The following is a 22,907-nucleotide window of genomic DNA, read 5'->3' as shown; positions in this document are numbered from 1 at the left end:
AAAAAGAAAAAAGAAAAGAGAAGACCCACCCTGAATGGACCCCAAAGTTAAGATTTATAAAGTATACAAACAAAAATGGACAAACAAAAAGACCAACAAAAGTAAATGACAATAAAAGAAGGGAAAAAAATGAACCCCAGCCAAAATGAACCCCAAGTATAAGATTTATATTTTATCAGAATAAAAACAAATACACAGAAACACTGACAGAAGAAAAAGATGAGAGGGTGGTTATAAATTGTCAGTGTGGGTGAGGAAGGTTATTTTGATTCCTCCTGGGTGTATATAAAGGATCAACTTTCCTGAGATAAAGGGGGATTAAAACTGGTTTATATATAGGGATAATACTGACTGAGAAAGAGGATTAATGTGAATCTTATCTCTATATGAATATTTAAAAAAATAGAAAAGCAAAACAAAAACACAAGTATATGTATCAAAAAAGTTCAAGTTAAAAGGTTATTACGGTATTTGTTGTATTGAATATCTCACTGTGATGGTAAATAGGTTAAAAATATTAAAAAATTGAAAAGAAAGAGAATAGTGAGAACTAATTAAAAATAAAAGTTTTATCTATGAAGTAGTGGTGGTTGGACTCTCATTTTTTGTTTTTGTTTTTGTTTTTGGCTGGCATTCTGGGGGAGGAGCCTGTGACCTGGTTTTTCAGGCAGTCCTTCTAGATTTGAGTCCTCCTGCCCCCTATCAAGGAAGAGCCTGGGCTCTGAGGAAACTGGTTTTTCAGGCTTTTGTTCTCTGTGTTTTTTTTTTTTCTTTTTTCCCCTCCACTTGGTGGCTTTTGGTGGTTCTTTGAAGGTAGAGGAGAGCAAACTTCACCCAGACTTCTCCGTCTCAGAGAGAAACCTCAGTCTGTTCTCCAGAGCACATAAACTCCCCCTCCGTAGAGCACAACCCCAGTCATGGTCCCAGGGGTCCCAGGAGCTCCTGCTTGTACCAAAAACCATGAAAGGTACTAGTCCAGAGAGCTGGCTTCCAGTGGCTGCCTCCACCACAGCTGTCTGGGAAGATCCAGACCGACAGAGAGGTCCCAACCAGAGATCGCACACTGGGATTTTCACACTGGCCAGGGATTGGGAGTGTTCAGACCCTTCAGGCCCTAGAGAGCACCAGCTAGCGCCCACATGGATCTCTCTCAGGGGAGCATGTGGAGCGAGACTCTGACCACAGTAGTGCCGCACACGTGCAGAGTGAAAAAAGCTGTGTTTCTAGAAAGCGCCAGCTGGCGTCCACACCAGACTCTCTCACACATGCTGGCGACTCAAGGACCAATGCCTGACTACTTTGCCACATTCTCTCTGGCTCAGCGTCAGTGGTGGCCATCCTGGGCCCATGGGCTTAAGCTCCTGCACCTAACCACCCTCTTCTACCAATTTCCCCTTAAGATATTTTGCTCATTTTGAGGAGTTTCAACCAGACTCCAGGTTAATGCTGGTCCCCCGTCACAGGGCACTCTCATATTGGGGTACTATTTTCCAATGGATCACTTCTGGTGGCTCCCTCCCACTTTTGTTTATCTTCCAATAATAGTCTGATGTTCCTACTCTGCTTTACCTGTCCACTGTCATCTTCTGCCTCCATAGAGATCTGGATCTGTATAATTGTAATCTCAGGCTGATTTCATGGGTGATCAGAGATCTTTGGTAGAGAATTAGCTCACTTTAGTGGACCGGTTGAAACAGTGCCTCCTAATTCTCTGCCATCTCGCTTCCTCCCCTGGTAATCTCCTCCTCTTTTATTTTTTTTTTCTTTTTGTCTTTTTTTAATTTATTTGACAGACAGAGATCAGAGGTAGGCAGAGAGGCAGGCAGAGAGAGAGGAAGGAAAGCAGGCTCCCTGCTGAGCAGAAAGCCCAACCCAGGGCTTGATCCCAGGACCCTGGGATCATGACCTGAGCTGAAAGCAGAGGCTTTAACCCAGAGCCACCCAGGTGCCCATCTCCTCCACTTAATGTATTATTATCAATATGTCTTTTTATTTTGGTTAACAGTTTGCTTAAGTAGTTGTCTGCTCCCAATATTTACAATTGTTAGACCTTCTTGTTGGAGAAACCTTTGCGAATGACACAGTGTCCTTCTGAATCTCTAATAATCTCTAATATTCTACATTCTTAAGCTTAAAATCTAGTTTGTTAGGAGAATTACTACCCCAGCCTTCTTTCGAGGTCCATTGGCTTGAAAGATGGTGCTCCATCCTTTCACTTTCAGTCTGGATGTATCTTTGGATTCAAAATGAGTTCATATGCTGTCTAAGCATATGGATGGGTCATGTCTTTTTATCCAATCTACAACCCTGTGCCATGTCATGGAAGCATTTAGGCCATTCTATGTTGAGAGTGATTACTGAAAGATATGATTTTATTGTCATCATGTTGCCTGTAAAGTCCTCGTTTCTATAGATTGTCTCTATAAATTTCTGTTCTATATCACTCTTTGGGTCATTCTCCTTTTCTAGAACACCCATTAATATTTCCTGCAGAACTGCAGTAGTGATCACATATTCTTTTAGTTTCTGCCAGTCCTGAAAGGTCCTTGTCTCTCCATCCATTCTGAATGACAGCCTTGCCAAATAAGAATTCTTGGCTGGAGACAAGATGGCCGGAAGTAGGAGAATGAGCCCTTTCAACCTGTACCCTTAAGTGAGCTGATAACCTTCCAAAGAACTCCAATCACTCACGAAATCAGCCTGAGATCAGAGATCAGAATTATACATGTCTGGATCTCTACTGGAGCAGAAGATGCTAGTGGGCAGGTAAAGCAGAGTGGGACTGACATAGGAAGTAAAACAAAAGGCGGGGGGAGCCACCAGAGATGACCCATTGTTAAGTAATATCCCAATACGAGAGTGCCCTGTGCCTGGGGACCAGCATTAACTCGGGAGTCTGGTAGAAAGCACTCAAAAAGAGCAAAGGATCACTGGGGGAAATTGCGGGAAGGATGTTAGGGTCAGGGCTTAAGTCCCTAGACCCAGGACAGCCACCCTGGCGCAGAGCCAGAGAGAGTGCAGCAGAGTAACCAGGTCTCAGTCCCTGAACCACCAGTGCCCCTGAAAGTGCGTGGTGCCCGGCTCTTGTGAGGGGCTGGGAGCCTCGCCAGCCAACAGAAGCACAGCCTTTTTGCAGTCCCAACGCGAGTGCCCTGCCATGCCATCAGAGTCCGAGTCGTGCCCCGCGCCCTCCCCTGAGAGAGGTGCACACAAACGCCAGCCAGGTGCTCTCAAACCGGAAAGAAAAGGCACTCCCAGCTCTGGCCAGTGGGAAAATCTCAGTGTGCAATCACTGCTTGGAACTTCTCTGGCAGGCTGGAGCTGCCCAGACAGCCACCACTGCTGTGGTTTTGGGTACAAGCAAAAAACCCTGAGTCCCCAGGGACCCTACTGGGAACCTGCTCTGCCAGTGGCCAAGGGGGGATTTATTTGGGCTCTGCAGCTAGACTGAGGCTTATCTCTGAGAGGGAGGTCAGGGTGCAGTTTGCTTTCCTCTAAACCTACAAAAACCATCAAAAGCGGTCAAGGCGAGAGAGAAAAAAAAAAGGGAACAAATAGAAAAACCTCCAGAGAACAAAAGCCAAAAAAAAACACAGTTTCCTCAGAGCCCACCCCCTTGAGGGGGGCAGGAGGACTTAGCTGAGAGAACTTCAGGGACTGAAAACCCAAGGGGCAGGCCCCTCCCCCAGAAAACCAAACAGGAAAAAAAAAAAAAGAAGAAAGATGAAAAGAGAACAACCACCACTACTTCATAGGACAATTTTTATTATTAATTCGATCCCACTATTCTGGCTCATTTTTTTATATAGTTAATTTTTTATTATTCTATAGATAATTTTTTAACCTATTTACTGTCACAGTGAGATGTCCAGTACATCAAATTCCATAATAACCTTCTAACCTGAACTTTTTGATACATACACCTGTGTTTTCCTTTTGCATTTCTATTTTTTAAATGTCTTTTTTTTAAATTTTAGTTTAGTTTAGTTTAGTTTATTCCTTTTTTATTTTTATTTTCTAATATTCATATAGAGTTAAACTTCAAAGTAATCCCCTTTCCCCAATCAATGCCACCCCTATAGGTAAACCAATTCTTAATCCCCCCCTTATTTTAGGAAAGTTGAGTCCTTTAACAAAGATATCAAAATACATCCAGAAAGAATCAAAACAACCTTTCTCACCCACACGGAGAGTTTACAACCACTTTCCCATCTTTTTCTTCCACCAGTATTTCTGTGTTTTTGTGTTTGTCCTGATAGTATATAAATCTTACCCTCAGGGTTCTTTTTGATGAGGTTCTTCCTTTATTTGCATAGATATATTTTTTTTCTCTTGTCATATACATTTATCAGTCTTTTTGTTTGTCTGTGTCTGTTTGTATACTTCATAAATCTTATCTTGGGGCCCATGGGGGCTGAACCTTCTCTTTCATCTCACTTTTCTTTCCTGTCTCTCTCCCTCTGTCTTTTTTTCTTTTCCTTTTCTTTTTCCTCTCATTTGGGTGGGGAACCCTGATTGCTCAGAAGCATTCCAGGGTGCACCTTGACTGCACCACAGTCGATACATACAGCTAGACCCGTTCAGCCATCTCTCACCAAAATGACTAGGAGGAGGAATACCCAACAGAAGAAAATTACAGAGGATGGACCTTCTGCAACAGAGCTAACGGCTATCAACATAGACAATATGTTGGAAAGAGAATTCAGGCTAAAAATTATCCAAGCAATAGCTAGGTTGAAGATAGCCATGGGTGACCAAACGGAATTGATTGGGGCCAAACTGAAAACAACCAGAGATCATGTTTTCAATATTAGGGAAGAGCTGAAAGCTACCAGGAATGAGCTTCACAATGCTCTCAATGAGATCCAATCTAATCTAAATTCTCTCAACGCAACAGTAACTGAGAAAGAAGATAGAATTAGTGATATGGAGGACAAACAGATAGAGAGAAAGGAACAGGAGGAAGCCTGGAACAAACAGCTTAGAAGCCACAAAAACAGAATCAGGGAAATAAATGATGCCATGAAACGTTCTAACATCAGAATTATTGGAATCCCTGAAGGGAAAGAGAAAGAAAGAAGTCTAGAAGATATAGTGGAACAAATTCTTCATGAAAATTTTCCGAATCTCATGAATGGAACCAGCGTTCATGTACTAGAGGCCGAAAGGTTTCACCCCAAGATTAGAGATTCTTGAAAGTCCTTGAGACACCTAATAGTAAGAATGAAGAATTATAATTGTAGGCAGAACCTCTTGAAAGCAGCTAGGACAAAGAAGATCCTTACGTACAGAGGAAAGACCATCAGAATAATGTCAGACCTGTCCACAGAGACCTGGAAAGCCAGAAAGGGCTGGCAAGATATATTCAGGGGACTAAATGAGAAGACCATGCAGCCAAGAATACTTTATCCAGAAAGACTGACATTCAAAATGGATGGAAAGATAAAGAGTTTCCAGGACTGGCAATGCTTAAAAGACTATGCAACCACCAAGCTGATACTGCAGGAAATATTAAGGGGGCTTCTTTAAAGGAGGGAAAAGCCTAGGAATAGCATTGAACAGAAATATAGAGAAAATCTACAGAAAGAAAGACTTCAAAGATAACAAGATGTCAATAAAAACGTATCTATCAATAATCACCCTCAATGTGAATGGCCTAAATGCACCCATAAAATGGCAGAGGGTTGCAGACTGGATAAAACGACAGGACCCATCCATATGTTGTCTATAAAAGGACCATTTTGAACCTAAAGATACACCCAGACTGAAAGGGAAGGGATCGAGAAGCATCTTTCATGACAAGGGGCCTCAAAGAAAGGCTGGGGTAGTGAACCTCATATCACATAAATTAGATTTTAAACTAAAGACTTCAGTCAGAGATCCAGAAGGGACTTAAAGGGACTGTCCAACAAGATGATTTAACAATTGTAAATATCTATGCCCCCAATATGGGAGCAGCCAATTACATAAGAAAATAGTTAATCAAGATAAAGAGTCATATTGATATGAATACACTAATCGTTGGAGATCTTAACATGCCTCATTCAGAAATAGACAGATCATCCAAGCAGAAAATCAATAAAGAAACAAGAGCATTGAATGACACATTGGACCAGATGGACCTCATAGATATATACAGAACATTCCACCCTAAAACAACAGAATACTCATTCTTCTCAAGTGCACATGGAACTTTCTCCAGAATAGACCACATACTGGGTCACAAATCAGGACTCAAGCGATACCAAAAGACTGAGATTATTCCCTGCACATTCTCAGATCAAAATGCTTTGAAACTGGAGCTCAATCACAAGGAAAATTTCCGAAGGAACTCAAACACCTGGAAGCTAAAGACCACCCTGCTTAAAAATGCTTGGATAAACCAGAAAACGATGCCCACTCTCACCACTCTTGTTCAACATAGTATTAGAAGACCTAGCAACAGCAATCAGACAACAAAGAGTAATAAAAGGTATAAAAATAGGCAAGGAAGAAGTCAAACTCTCTTTCTTCGCAGATGACATGATTCTTTATATGGAAAACCCAAAAGACTCCACCCCCAAACTACTAGAACTCATACAGCAATGCAGCAACGTGGCAGGATACAAAGTCAATGTGCAGAAATCAGTGGCTTCCTTATACACTAACAATGAAAATACAGAAAGGGAAATTAGAGAATCGATTCCATTTACTATAGCACCAAGAACCATAAGATACCTGTGAATAAACCTAACCAAAGAGGTAAAGGATCTGTACTCAAGGAACTACAGAACACTCATGAAAGAAATTGCAGAAGACAGAAAAAGTTAGGTAAACATTCCATGCTCTTGGATTGGAAGAATAAACATTGTTAAAATGTCTATACTGCCTAGAGCAATCTATACTTTTAATGCCATTCCGATCAAAATTCCACCGGTATTCTTCAAAGAGCTGGAGCACATAATCCAAAAATGTGTATGGAACCAGAAAAGACCCCGAATCGCTAAAGAAATGTTGAAAAACAAAAATAAAACTGGGGGCATCACATTACCTGATTTCAAGCTTTATTACAAAGCTGTGATCACCAAGACAGCATGGTACTGGCATAAAAACAGACACATAGACCTGTGGAACAGAGTAGAGAGCCCAGATATGGACCCTCAACTCTATGGTCAAATAATCTTCGACAAAACAGGAAAAAATATACAGTGGATAAAAGACAATCTCTTCAATAAATGGTGCTGGGAAAACTGGACAGCTATATTTAGAATAATGAAACTCGACCATTCTCTTACACCATACACAAAGATAAACTCAAAATGGATAAAAGACCTCAATGTGAGACAGGAATCCATCAGAATCCTAGAGGAGAACATAGGCGGTAATCTCTTCGATATCAGCCACAGCAACTTCTTTCAAGATATGTCTCCAAAGGCAAAGGAAACAAAAGCGAAGATGAACTTTTGGGACTTCATCAAAATCAAAAGCTTCCGCACAGCAAAGGAAACAGTCAAGAAAACAAAGAGGTAACCCACGGAATGGGAGAAGATATTTGCAAATGACAGTACAGACAAAGGTTGATATCCAGGATCTATAATGAACTCCTCAAACTCAACACACACAAAACAGACAATCATATCAAAAAATGAGCAGAAGACATGGACAGACACTTCTCCAATAAAGACATACAAATGGCTATCAGACACATGAAAAAAATGTTCATCATCACTAGCCATCAGGGAGATTCAAATTAAAACTACATTGAGATATCACCTTACACCAGTTAGAATGGTCAAAATTAGCAAGACAGGAAACAACATGTGTTGGAGAGGATGTGGAGAAAGGGGAACCCTCTTCCACTGTTGGTGGGAATGTAAATTGGTGCAGCCTCTTTGGAGAACAGTGTGGAGATTCCTCAAGAAATTAAAAGTAGAGCTTCCCTATGACCCTGCCCTTGCACTCCTTTTACCCAAAAGATACAGATATAGTGAAAAGAAGGGCCATCTGTACCCCAGTGTTTATAGCAGCAATGGCCACGGTCGCCAAACTGTGGAAAGAACCAAGATGCCCTTCAATGGATGAATGGATAAGGAAGATGTGGTCCATATACACTATGGAGTATTATGCCTTCATCAGAAAGCATGGGTACCCAACTTTTGTAGCAACATGGATTGGACTGGAAGAGATTATGCTGAGTGAAATAAGTCAAGCAGAGAGAATCAGTTATCATATGGTTTCACTTATTTGTGGAGCATAACAAATACATGGAGGACATGGGGAGCTAGAGAGGAGAAAGGATTTGGGGTAAATTGGAAGGGGAGGTGAACCAAGAGAGACTATGGACTCTGAAAAACAATCTGAGGTATTTGATGTGGCTGGGGGGTGGGAGGTTGGGGTACCAGGTGGTGGGTATTATAGAGGGCACAGATTGCATGGAGCACTGGGTGTGGTGCAAAAATAATGAATACTGTTATAGTGAAAATAATAAATAAATTTTTTTAAAAAAGAATTCTTGGCTGCATGTTCCTCTCATTTAGTACTCTCAATATGTCTTGCCAGCCATTTCTGGCTTTCCAGTTCTCAGTGGACAAGTCTGAAATTTTTCTGATGCTCTTCCCTCTGTACATAAAGAATCCCTTCCCCCAACTCCCCTTAGATGGCTTCCTTGTTTCTACAATATGTCGGTTTTACTATTACATGTTGGGGAATTGATCTGTTCTCTTGATATTGGGAAAGGTCCTCTCTGCCTCTAGGACACAACTGTTTGTTTCATTCCCCAGATTAGGGAAATTCTTGGGTACAATTTGCTCAGATATATCTTCTAGTACTCTCTCTCCAGCACCTTAGGGATTCCAATAATTCTGACTTTGGAACATTTCATGGTATCATTTACTTCTCTATTTTGTTTTCATGGATTTTAAGCTGTTTTTTCCAGGACTCCTCTTGTTCCTTCTTTTCTATTAATTTGTCTTCTAGATCACTAATTTGTTCTTCTGCCTCATTTACCCTAGCTGTTAAAGTATCTAGATTAGATTGGATCTCATTGAAGCAGGTTTAAGTTCTGCCAGATCAGGTCTCATTTATGCCCTTAGAGAATCTATGTTGTCATTAATGACAACATAGTTTTCTCCATCCTAGCTATTGTTTGCATAACTGTTACCCTGAAGTCTATTTCTGATATCTTGCTCATATCCATATCCATTAATTCTGTGGCAGAGGTCACAGTCTCTGAGTTTTTCCTATGTTGAGGGTTCCTCCTCTTAACCATTCTGTTGAGAGGTGGTTGAAGGAATGTACAGAGTCCAAATTATTCACCATAATCTAAGCAAGTTTTATAGGGACCTTAAGGTTGTCAGCCTCTTGCTCTTCCAGCCTGTCTTCTGGTGGAGGGGTCTGCCCAATGTAACCCTGGCAACTCTGATTGGGCAACTCTGATCCCTGTGGGGAAATGGGCTTGGTGAAAACCGATTTGGGGGGGGCTTTGCTCTCTGTTGGATTTCTCTGGCTGCTTTCAGCCCCCCCCCCCAAGAGTCAGAGCAGGACTGACCATATCCAAATCACTGTCTCAGAACAGGGAGATCACAGTCTACCCCTCCATGAATTCTCCAGGCCACACTGTTCTCACTTCTGTCTGTGCTGCCAAAAACTACAGCATCCTGGGTTGTTCACCCCATGACAGTTCTCCAGCCTTCACTTCCAGGCCCAGGCATGTCTCTGCCTTTTGTGTTTCTAAAGCCACCAGATGCCCCCAGTTTGCATACACATGGCTCCAGGTGTGTGTCAGTCTGGGGGGTGCTGCCCTAAAGTCTTTTCCTCAATGCTACCTATCTGTGAGTCTTTGCCCTGTCCTGAGTGAGTGAGGCTTTTGCACTCCAGTAGTACAGGATCCCAGAGGTTTCCTCCCCATTCTGTTTATCTTCCAATATCTGCCCACAAAATTACAGCTCACCACTTCATACCTTGAGACCAACCGCCTGAGATATTCATTTGTAGAGATCCAGATATATCTTTTTACATCACAGGCTGATTTCATGCGTGTTCAGAATGGTCTTGTATATATCCAACTCAATTCAGGGGACCAGTTAAAATATGGTACTCTACTCCTCCCCCATCTTTCAAGAATCATATTGATAATAATACTTTAATGGTAAGAGACCTCAATACTTCAACAGTAGATGGATACTCTTTTTTTGTTTGTTTGTTTGCTTTTTTAAAAAAATTTTAATAAATGTATAATATATTATTAGCCACAGGGGTACAGGTCTGTGAATCGCCAGGTTTACACACTTCACAGCACTCAACATAGCACATACCCTCCCCAATGTCCATAACCCCACCACCCTCTCTCTACCCCCTTTCCCCCAGGCCCCTTCAGTTTGTTTTGTGACATTATGAGTCTCTTATGGTTTGTCTCCCTCCCGATCCCATTTTGTTTCATTTATTCTTTTCCTACCCCTCAAACCCCTACATTGCATCTCCACTTCCTCATATCAGGGAGATCATATGATAGTTGTCTTTCTCTGATAGACTTATTTCAATAGGCATAATACCCTCTATTTCCACCCATGTCGTTGCAAATGGCAAGATTTTATTTCTTTTGATGGCTACATAGTATGCCATTGTATATATATACAACTCTTCTTTATCCATTCATCTGTGGATGGACATCTAGGTTCTTTCCATAGTCTGGCTGTTGTGGACATTCCTGCTATAAGCATTCAGGTGCATGTGCCCTTCGGATCACTACGTTTGTGTCTTTAGGGTAAATAGCCAGTAGTGCAATTGCTGGATCATAAGGTAGGTCTATTTTCAACTTTTTGAGGAAACTCCATGCTGTTTTCCAGAGTGGTCTCACCAGCTTGCATTCCCACCAACAGTGTAGGAGGGTTCCCTTTCTCTGCATCCTCACCAGCATCTGTCATTTCCTCACCTGTTAATTTTAGCCATTCTGACTCGTGTGAGGTGGTATCTCATTGTGATTTTGATTTGTATTTCCATAATGCCGAGTGATGTGGAACACTTTTTCATGTGTCTGTTGGCCATCTGGATGTCTTCCTTGCAGATATGTCTGTTCATGTCCTCTGCCCATTTCTTGATTGTATTATTTGTTCTGTGGGTGTTGAGTTTGCTAAACTCTCTATAGATTTTGGATACTAGCCCTTTATCTGATATGTCATTTGCAAATATCTTCTCTCATTCTGTCAGCTGTTTTTTGGTTTTGTTAACTGTTTCCTTTGCTGTGCAAAAGCTTTTGATCTTGATGAAGTCCCAGGAGTTCATTTTTACCCTTTCTTCCCTTGCCTTTGGTGATGTTCCTAGGAAGAAGTTGCTGCGGCTGAGGTTGAAGAGGTTGCTGCCTGTTTTCCTGCTTTGTGAAAGATTAGTTAACCATAGAGTTGAGGGTCTATTTCTGGGCTCTCTATTTTGTTCTATTGATCTATGTGTCTGTTTTTGTGCCATTACCATACTGATTAGACAGATAATCTAAGCATAAGGTCAACAAAGAAGCAAGAGCTTTGAATGACACATTGGGCCAGATGGACTTCATAGATATATACAGAACATTCCACCTTAAGATAACAGAATACTCACTCTTCTTAAATGCACATGGAACTTTCTTTAGGATAGATCAAACTGGGTCACAAATCAGGTCACAACTGATACCAAAAGATTGAGATTATTCCCTGCATATTCTCAGACAATAGTGCTTGGAAACTGGAACTCAACCACAAGAAGACATTTGGAAGGAGTTCAAATACTTGGAAGCCAAAGGCCATCCTACTCAAGAATGTTTGGGTCTACCAGAAAATCAAAGAAATTAATTCATGAAAACCAATGAGAATGAAAATACATGTATCCAAAAACCTATGAGATACTGCAAAGGAAGTTCTAAGGAGGAAATACATAGCCATCCAAGCCTCACTCAAAAAACTAGAAAAAATCCTGAATGCACAAGCTAACCTTACAACTAAAGGGACTGGAAACTAAGCAGGAGAAGAGAAATAATAAGAATTAGAGCCGATGTAAATTAATTAGAACCCAGAAAACAGTACAGCAAATCAACAAAATGAGAAGCTGGTCCCTTGAAAGAATTAATAAGATCATTAAATATCTGGCTGGACTTATTCAAAAGAAAAGTGAAAGGACCCAAATTAATAAAATTATAAGTGAAAGGGGAGAGATCACAAATAACATCAAAGAAATAGAAACAATCATTAGAAATTTTTATCAACGGCTATATGCCAATAAATTAAGCATCATGAAAGAAATAGATACCTTCCTGGAAAATTATAAACCACCAAAACTGAATCAGGAAGAAATTGACAACCTGAATAAACTGATATCTAGTAACAAGATTGAAGCAATGATCAAAAACCTCCCAAAAAACAAGAGCTCGGGTCCTGACAGATTCCCTGGGGAATTCTACCAAACATTTATAGAAGAAATAACACCTATTCTACTAAAGCTGTTTCAAAAAATAGAAATTGAAGGAGACGTTCCAAACTAGTTATATGAGGCCAGTATTACCCAGATCCCAAAACCAGGAAAAGACTCCATCAAAAAGGAGAATTTCAGACCCATATCTCTAATGAACATGGATGCTAAAATACTCAACAAGATCCTAACCAATAAGATTCAACAGAATATTAAAAGGGTAACCCATCACCACCACATAGAATTTATTCCTGGGATGCAAGTTTAACTAGATACTCACAAATTAATCAATGTGGTAAAACACACTAATATAAGATAAGACACGAATTATATAATCCTCTTAATCGATGCAGAAAAAGTATTTGACAAAATACAGCATCCTTTCCTGAATAAAACTGTTCAGAGTGTAGGGATAGGGACAAAAATCCTTCAATTTCATAAAATCCATCTTTGAAAAGCCCACAGCAAATACCATTCTCAATGGGGGAAAGGCTGACAGCCTTTCCTTTAAGATCAGGAACACAACAAGGATGCCCACTCTGGCCACTATTGTTCAACATACTACTAGAAGTCCTAGCAACAACAATCACACAACAAAAAGAAATAAAAGGTATTCAAATTGGGAAAGAAGAAGTCAAACTCTCTCTCTTTACAGATGACATGATACTTTATGTGGGAAATCCAAAAGCCTCCTCCCCCAATATCTCTAGAACTTATACAACAATTCAGTAATGTGACAGGATACAAGATCAGTGCACAGAAATTATTTGCTTTTCCATACTTACAATGAAACTGTAGAATGAGAAATTAGGGAATCAATTCCATTTACAATAGCACTAAAAATCCATAAGATACCTAGGTAAATCTAACCAAAGAGTTACAGGATCCATACTGCAGAAACTACAGAACACTTATGAAAGAAATTGGGGAAGAGAAAAAGGGATGGAAAATTTTTCCAGGCTCATGGATTGGAAGAATAAACATTGTTAAAATGTCTATGCTGCCCAGAGCAATCTACACTTTCAACATTATCCCTATTATAATACCAATGGCATTTTTCAAAGTGCTGGAACAACCAATCATAAAATTTGTATGGAACTAGAAAACACCTAAATTGCTAAGGAAATGTTGAAAAAGAAAAACCAAACTGGGGGCATCACATTGCCTGATTTCACATTATATTCATGGTACATTTTGTTTCATGTTATATTCTATGATCACCAAGATAGAATATTTTTGGCAAAAAAAAAAAAAAAAAGACACATAGATCAATGGAACAGAATAGCATGGCCAGAAACAGACCCTTATGTCTATGGTCAAATAATCTTTGGCAAATTAGGGAAAAATATTCAATGACAGTCTCTTCAATAAATGGTGCTGGGAATATTGGACAGCTATATACAGAGGAATGAAACTCAACCATTTCCTTACACCATACACAAAGATAAACTCAAACTGGATGAAATCCCTCAATGTGAAACAGGAATCCATCAAAATCCTAGAGAAGAACATAGGCAGTAGCCTCTTCAAGATTGGTCACAGCACCTTCTTTCAAAACATGTCTCCAAAGGCAAAGGAAACAAATTCTAAAATGAACTTTTGGGACTTCATCAAGATAAAAAAATCTTTTGCACAGCAAAAGAAACAGTCAACAAAACTAAGAAGCCACCCAAAGAATCAAAGAAGATATTTGCAAATGGCATATCAGATAAAGGGTTGGTTTCCAAGATCTAAAGAGCTTCTCAAACTCAACACCCAAAAACAAGTAAGTCAAAAAATGGAGAGAAGACATGAACAGACACTTTGCCAAAGAAAACATATGAATGGCTACAGACACATGAAAAAATGTTCATCATCATTAGCCATCAGGGAAATTCAAATCTAAACCACATAGAGATAACCATCTTACACTAGTTAGAATGGCAAACATTAACAAGGCAGGAAACAACAAATGTTGGAAAGGATGTGAGAAACCCTCTTACACTATCGGTGGAAATGCAAGGTAGTACAGCCACTTTGGAAAACAGTATGGAGGTTCCTCAAAAAGTTAAAAATAGAGCTACCCTATAACCCAGCAATGGGACTACTGGATATTTACCCCAAAGATACAGACATAGTAAAAAAGAAGAGGGTACATGCACACCAATGCTCATAGCAGCAATGTCTACAATAACCAAACTGTGAAATAAGTCAAGATGCCTTTCAACAGATGAATGGATAAAGAACATATGGTCAATATATTCAATCCAATATTACTTAGCCATCAGATAGGATGAATATCCAACATTTGCATTGACACAGATGGACTGGAGGAGATCATGCTAAATGAAATAAGTCAAGCAGAGAAAGACAATTATGATATGATTTAAATCATATATGGGACATAAGGAATAGCATGGAGGACATTAAGGGAAGGAAGGGAAAACTGAAGGGAGAGAAATCAGAGAGGGAGATGATCAATGAGAGACTATGGGCTCTGGGAAACAACATGAGGGTTTCCGAGGTGAGGGATTGTGGGGATGGGGTAGCCTGGTAATAAGTATTAAGGAGGTCACATATTGTAATGAGCACTGTGTGTTATACACAAATAATGAATTATGGAACACTACATCGAAAACTAATGATGTTCTAGTTTGATGACTAATGTAACATAATGAAAAATGAAATAAAATAAAATAAATTCAGATTTTGCTTCAGCTTAAAATAAAATCCAAAAATAAACCCACAATTCCATGGTCAATTAATCTTTGACAAAGCAAGAAAGAATACCCAGTTGAAAAAAGACAGTCTCTGGAACAAATGGTGGTGGGAAAACTGGAAAGCAACATCCAGAAGATTAAAAGTAGACCACTTACTTACACCATACATAAAAATAAATTCAAAATTATTTAAAGACCTAAATGTGAGAACTGAAACAATAAAAATCCTTGAGAATAACATAAGCATTAACTTCTCTAAGATAGCCATAACAGCTTCTTCCTAGATTTGTCTCCTGCTGCAATGGAAACAAAAGCAAAAATAAACTACTGGCATTATATAAAAATAAAAATCTTCTACATAGCTAAGGGAATATCAGCAAAACTAAAAAGCAACCTACAGAATCAGAGAAGATGTTTGCAAAGCAAATGACATATCCAGTAAAGGGCCAGTATCCAAAATATATATCAAGAATATATAGAACCTGACACCCAAAAAACAAATAATCCAATTGAAAAATGGGTAGAAGCCATAAATAGACAATTGTCCAAAGAAGACATATACATGGACAACAGGCACATGAAAAAAGATGCTCATCATCACTTATCATGAGGGATATGCATACAAACACCAGACAAACACACACACACACACACACACACACACACACATACACACACACACAATGAAATATAACTCCAGCAATTAAAAAAAAAAAAATCTTACCATTTACAATGACATGAAGGGAGCTAGAGTATTATGCTAAAAGAAAAGTCAAAAAAAGAGTACCATAAGTACCATAGAGTACCAGAAAAAGTACCATGATTCCATTTATATGTGAAATAAAATAAGCAAGGGAAAAATATGAGATAATCAAAGCAAGAAACAGACTTAACTTTTTTTATGAGAGAGTGAGAGTTTTGGGGAGGGAGGTGGAAGGTGCAGAGGGAGATAGAGAACCTCAAACAGGCTCCATGCTCAGTGCAGAGCCTAACATGGAGCTCAATCTAGGGATCCTGAGATCATGACCTGAGCCAAAATCAAGAGTCAAATGTTTAATTGACTGAGTCACCCAAGCACTCCAAAACAGACATTAATTATAGAGAACAATCTGATGGTTACCAGAGGGGAGGGGTCTCTAAGATGGTTTAAATAGATGATGAAAATTAATACTTGACTTGTGATGAACACATGCTGATGTATGGAAGTTTTGAATTATTATACTGTACACCTGAAACTATATAACTGCATATACATATATAACTATATATTAACTAAGTGGAATATAACTCTATATTAACTAACTGTAATTAAAATGCATCTTTTTTTTTTTTTTTTTTTTTTTATAAACATATATTTTTATCCCCAGGGGTACAGGTCTGTGAATCACCAGGTTTACACACTTCACAGCACTCACCAAATCACATACCCTCCCCAATGTCCATAATCCCACCCCCTTCTCCCAAACCCCCTCCCCCCGGCAACCCTCAGTTTGTTTTGTGAGATTAAGAGTCACTTATGGTTCTTAAAAGAATAAAAAGATAGCCATCGTAACTGTTTCTAGGACACACAAATGATGACTTATTGAATTTTTTCTTTAGAATAGATTGCTTGTTAACTTTCTTACTGAAGCAACAATTACAGTTATGCTACCCAATTTATTGTCTTTCCTAACTTTCCAGTATTTAAGTGCACTGTGATCAGATAAACTCCTCAAATCCCCATTAATTGAGATAAAATTGGAATCATGGAAGACATAAGATGTATGATACTCAGTCTTCCTCACCTATTATTTTGTTTCAGAGATCATGTTTCTTCTGATATAATTTTCTTTTAAAAAATTGTTTTTCTTCTGCACTGATTAAAAGTCATCCAAATAGTTTGCTATCACATTTTCAGCATGGAATCTCTTGATGTTCATACTTCCTTAGAGACAATCAAAACCCAACTGCATTGTTTTGCAAAGAGAGTATAGAATATCGGACAGTAATTAACTTTCATATGAGTCTTATTAGAGCCCTGAACCTATTCTGAGTTTACAGTTAATTGAAGCCTGGAGACAAATCCCCACGAGGCAATTCATATCTCCCCCATTTTGTGTTACAGAAAGGTATAGAAGGACTTAATCAAATATGGAAGAAGATACTGTATCTTCACATGATGATCTCAGACATAAACTGGATATACAGCAGAAATGCAATTAATCCTTTCTCAGGGAATTTGAAATTTCAGAAATCATTCTTCTCAAGACATGTGTTGATTAAGTTAGTACAAAAGAGCCATAAAACATAAGGCGATGACAGCAGCTACTGGAAGTACATGAGGCAGTGGTAACTATGGGGCTGAAGGCAGGGACAGGAGAATGTTTTTACCTATTAATAAAATAATTGCTTTCTATGCATGTAGTTAACTCTGGTTATCTACCCAGCCTCCATACCAAAGAACCCTTTGAAAAGCAAGAGCAAAGAAACTTGGATCACATGAAAATGAAATCTGCTTCTCACAGTGAGTATCTGAATGAAAAATGCAATGTTTTGATGGAGGGAGGATCTGTAGGAAAGGCCTCAGTCTCATTTTCTTTAGCTGTTGCTAAAGAAAGACAGAGTAAAAACACATTGTGCCATTTTTGTCTGCCTCGGTTTCTCAAGATTGAACATAGGGTCCATACAAGCAGTCAATAGTTTGTTTGTTTTTCAAAATTTTTATTATTTATTTGAAAGAGGGAGAGAGAATGAGAATGAGTGAGCATGAGAGGGGGAAGGTCAGTGGGAGAAACAGACACCTGCTGAGCAGGGAGTCTCATGCAGAACTCAATTCAGGGACTCCAGGATCATGACCGGAGCTGAAGACATTCAATCAACTGATCCACCCAGGAACCCAGCAGTCAATAGTTTAATGCATTCAAACTGCTTTGGAATTTAGTAAGTCCTGCATGAGTGTGAACTACTATTCTTATAATGATCATCAGTATTAGTATTTTTTCCACTATACAGCCATTGTGTCCTCCTGCAGTGTATCTTGGGATTACTGCAGCCAAGCCTGTGAGGAGCACTACTTGGATCCCAAATGACAAAGAAAATGCTCCTTTCTTGGATGTTGATTTCAGAAAAAGAGTTTAAGGGCATTTATAGGAACAGGATGAGTTTTAGATTGGAACAATCTGTCCGTATCCTTGTAACAGGATCTGTCTTTTGATATTCACACAAAAATCTGAGTGCTTCTTTGACTGTTAATGACTTAGTTTCAAACTTTATGTCATGGAGAAAGTTACAACCTTTGAGAAATTGACAGGAAATGTGACTTTCCCTAGAAGAAAATAAAAGAATACCACTATTTTGAGCTAGGTCACACAAAATTAAAGTTTCTTTTTCTTTATTTCTTGAGTAAATCCTGGTAATCCATATTGTCCACTTAAAGACAGAACTGGCACTTTGATAAAAAAAAATCTTGCAAGAATTTTTATAATATTCTGTTTGAGCATTTATTTAGTCAGAATCTCTGTATCTGGTTAAATGCATAGTTTTTGCTTTTGTTGTTGTTGTTGAATCAATCTTTCAGTGTAACAAAGTGTGTGTCCAATGAATTTATCAATACATACTAACTAATTGTAATTTTGAAGGCAAGAGCAGCTTGTGTAATTCAACTAGGTTAATCTCTTCTTCTGCATATGAAATAACTAAATCCTAGAAGTATTCTGATTTCCAAATCACAAAAAATATGATAGAACTAAGGTTTTCCTAATGAACTCACATGCCTAAATCCAAGAGAATGTAATATTATCATGGCATAATATATCATGTCTACAGGCCTAATTTGTTAATGTGGGAAATTATTAATTTACACTTAAAAGAAGTTTCCATGTAAGCACAGAGACTTAAAAAACTAGTCATCTTCTTGAACATCTTTCCTTGTATACAATTGCCTTACCCAATTTTCTTAGTGATTCTATTAATTTTGTTTTTGCTACTCTAATCTCTTATTGTTAACCTATTGTTAATTAACCTGACTTCTTTATATACTGAGTCTGCCAGAGCACCTAAGAAAATGTGAATTATGGCACTACTGGTTATTCTTGCCTAAAATGGTACTGGAAATTAAGTGATCTTGTATTTTTCCCATAGGACCATATGTGATATAGGGTTTTGATGTTAGTAAGTTCTTTTACTTTATGCTAACTTTATTTAGTAAAGTTTCTAATTATTATTAAATGCTTTTTCAGCATGTGTTGATATAATCATATGGCTTTTACCCTTTTATTTGGTGGTGTGGCATACTGGTCAGTAACTTGAATCACCTATGAATTTCTAGGAATAAATTTGTTATTTTCCCCAAAAACAAAACAAAGAAACAAACAAATAAAAAAAAAACCTAGTCATCAATTAGATGCCAGGCACAATGCATGAGGCTTTCTCATTCCTAGAACAGTGTTTATGTCTATTTCCTATTCTAGTCTACAATTCATTGAGTCTACTATGATAATAAAACTCCCCATGTATTATACTGATAGACATAATGTCATATTTTATAAATGATATTGAGGGCCATGAAACATTATTTTTAAAGATTTTCTCCCATTATTTCATTCCCCAAAGAAATAATACCTGTAGGGGAAGCATCTATGTCAAAAAAGACAAGAAGCTAGAAATGTATCAAAAAGCACAGTGCCCAAAAAATGCAGCCCAGGATCTCAGAAGTGCACAGTCTTTGGTAACTTAAGAAAACAAGTTACCCCAGGACTAAAGTTCTCTCACAAGCTTATATTAACTCTACCTTGAGTGCCACTGAGAACTCTGCTCTCTTTCCATTGACAGATGGACATAAACAATGTGTTTTTTTTTTCATTATCTTGAATAACGAAATGCAAAAGAATGTGTGATTTGGTATAACAAAATATTTAAAGTATATTATTGGTAATAAAAGCAAAACTTTCCATTGATACTGCTTTTAAAAAGAACAAACATTGAAGGTCACAAAGAAGAAAAATTGAAGGTCAGGGTTCACAAAGGAAATCAATTCATTGATCTGGAAATTGAATATTTATGAGACATTTCTCATTGAGTAAATAAGGATACATATCTTCACTTGTCGTTTATGTCATCACAACTTTTACAAAGATGGGATATTCAAATTTATTTGCAGGACTATAATCAATACCCTAAAAGTATTTTGAAGAAATTGTTATTCTATGGGAAATGGACAAATACTGAAAGATTAACAAAAGGATATGACTGCTGGTTTTTTTTTTTTCCTTTTTAGGTTGTTAATTTAATAAAGACATTATTCAAATGAAAAACTGAAGTTTAAATTAAGAAAAGTGAGAGTTAAGTAAAATAGAATAAACAGACTATCTCATTTAGCTGGCAATTAAAATTTCTTTAGAAAATCTGTGAGATAACCTCAAAGGAAGCTTAGATCCTTTGGCGTGGATGTGGGTAGAACAGTACATTCAGGAAAACAATATTAAAGACACAAGAATGTTAACAGTACATTTAAAAAATTACATATAGGGGGAAGATTATGGTCAATTCATTATTTATTACAAGTCAAAGGGGCTTAACATTCATTTGACCAGTTCAGACCAATTATAGACTATGACATTACTAATTTCTAAGTAAAGGTGGTTTTTTTTTTTTAAGATTTTATTCATTTACCCGACAGAGAGAAATCACAGGTAGATAGAGAGGCAGGCAGAGAGAGAGAGGGAAGCAGGCTCTCCGCCGATCAGAGAGCCCGATATGGGACTCGATCCCAGGACTCTGAGATCATGTCCTGAGCCGAAGGCAGCGGCCCAACCCACTGAGCCACCCAGGCGCCCAGTAAAGGTGTTTTGATAGAATTTTTTTCAGCTAATTTTTTATGAGAATGTATTGTTTTAAAGACCTAGCTATAAGATTACAGAGAAGTGAATGTTGACTGAAAGATTAAATTATTTTAACAAAACACCATATCCTCCATTATATTATTTTTCTTTTATAAATTTTCAGTTTAAACAGAGCATTTAAATGAAACGGAGCAGAAGAATGAAAGTTCAACTGACTTTATCCTCCTGTGGCTCTTCCCCTGCTTCAGGTATCCCTACCTCCTCATCCTCTTCTTTCTTTTCATCTACATTATTGCCTTTATGGGAAAGTCCATACTAATCCTCCTCATCTGGCTGGACTCTCACCTCCACACCCCCATGTACTTCCTGCTCAGTCAGCTTTCCTTCATTGACTTGGCTTATATCTCCAGCACAGTCCCCAAAATGGTTACCAACTATTACACAGGGAAGAAGAGCATTTCCTGTTTTGCTTGTGCCACTCAGCTCCTTTACTTCCTCACCCTTGGTCTTGCTGAGTGCATCCTGCTGATCCTAATGGCCTATCATCACTATGTGGCTGTCTGTAACACCCTGAGATACAAAATTCTCATGAACCCCAAGGTCTGTCTGAAGATGGCTTCTGGAGCCTGGAGTGGGGGAGCCCTTACAGCCCTTGTACACACCATCTACCCAATGAATTTCCCAATCTGTGGTTCCAGGGAAATTAATCATTACTTTTGTGAGATGCCTGCCATCCTGAGGATGTCTTGTGTGGACATACCAGCCTATGAGATGGTAAAATTTGTATCAACAATTGTGTTTCTCCTGATCCCATTTTTTCTTAGTATGGTCTCCTACACTCTTATCTTTCTTAGTGATCTGAGGATGAATTCTCCGAAAGGCAGTAACAAAGCCCTGGCCACCTGCTTCTCCCACCTGACAGTGGTGAGTCTCTTTATTTATATGACACCCACTTCTTCTCACACACCTGAACAAGACCAAAATGCAGCTGTGCTTGGCACCATCATGACCCCCATACACAATCCACTCATCTACAGCTTAAGGAGCAAAGAAGTGGTGGGGGCTCTGAGGAAGTGCATGGAAAGATGTGGCAATTGAGAAAAATGCCATGTTTCCTACTCAACACAAAAAGTAGCCATCATCAATGGGTTGACATATTGGAAATGTAACATCTATAAAATCCAGAAAGTATTAGGACTCAGGCATATTAGTATGTGTTTGAAGGGATATAATTGTTCTTTTTTTAAATTTTTTCAATTTATTTATTTTCAGAAAAACAGTATTCATTATTTTTTTCACCACACCCAGTGCTCCGTGCAATCCATGCCCTCTATAATACCCACCACCTGGTACCCCAACCTCCCACTCCCCCTCCACTTCAAACCCCTCAGATTGTTTTTCAGAGTCCATAGTCGCTCGTGATTCACTTCACCTTCCAATTTACCACAACTCCCTTCTCCTCTCTAACACCCCTTGTCCTCCATGATATTTGTTATGCTCCACAAATAAGTGAAACCATATGATAATTGACTCTCTCTGCTTGACTTATTTCACTCAGCATAATCTCTTCCAGTCCAATCCATGTTGCTACAAAAGGTGGGTATTCATCCTTTCTGATGAAGGCATAATACTCCATAGTGTATATGGACCACATCTTCCTTATCCATTCCTCCATTGAAGGGCATTTTGGTTGTTTCCATAGTTTGGTGACTGTGGCCATTGCTGCTATAAACATTGAGGTACAGATGGCCCTTATTTAAATGACATCTGTACCTTGGGGTAAATACCCAGGAGTGCAATTGCAGGGTCATAGGAAAGCTCTATTTTTTTTTTAAGATTTTATTTCTTTATTTGACAGAGAGAGATCACAAGTAGACAGAGTGGCAGGCAGAGAGGGGGGGGAAGCAGGCTCCCTGCTGAGCAGAGAGCCCAATGTGGGACTCGATTCCAGGACCCTGAGATCATGACCTGAGCT

The 22,907-nt window shown here is 38.7% G+C and overlaps 1 protein-coding gene across 1 annotated transcript; it reads left to right on the top strand.

Moving 5' to 3' along the window:
* The first annotated feature begins 1,139 nt into the window (after window positions 1–1,139).
* LOC132027637 (olfactory receptor 2T27-like) lies at window positions 1,140–22,030 on the top strand. Its single transcript, XM_059416410.1, has 2 exons — window positions 1,140–1,323; window positions 21,105–22,030. Exons 1-2 carry the CDS (start codon window positions 1,140–1,142, stop codon window positions 22,028–22,030), a joined length of 1,110 nt encoding a protein of 369 aa, XP_059272393.1.
* Window positions 22,031–22,907: the final 877 nt, after the last annotated feature.

Source organism: Mustela nigripes, chromosome 12 (assembly GCF_022355385.1).
Source record: "Mustela nigripes isolate SB6536 chromosome 12, MUSNIG.SB6536, whole genome shotgun sequence".
NCBI classification, from domain to species: domain Eukaryota; kingdom Metazoa; phylum Chordata; class Mammalia; order Carnivora; family Mustelidae; genus Mustela; species Mustela nigripes.
This window is presented reverse-complemented; position numbering and strand designations above follow the sequence as displayed.

Bases quoted from the DNA above. Each gene is read 5' to 3' on its own strand.
- LOC132027637 (XM_059416410.1), top strand. From the start codon at position 1,140: ATGGATCTCTCTCAGGGGAGCATGTGGAGCGAGACTCTGACCACAGTA. The intron at 1,324-21,104 runs GTCAGTGGTGGC...CAGTTTAAACAG, and splicing joins CACATTCTCTCTGGCTCAGC to AGCATTTAAATGAAACGGAG.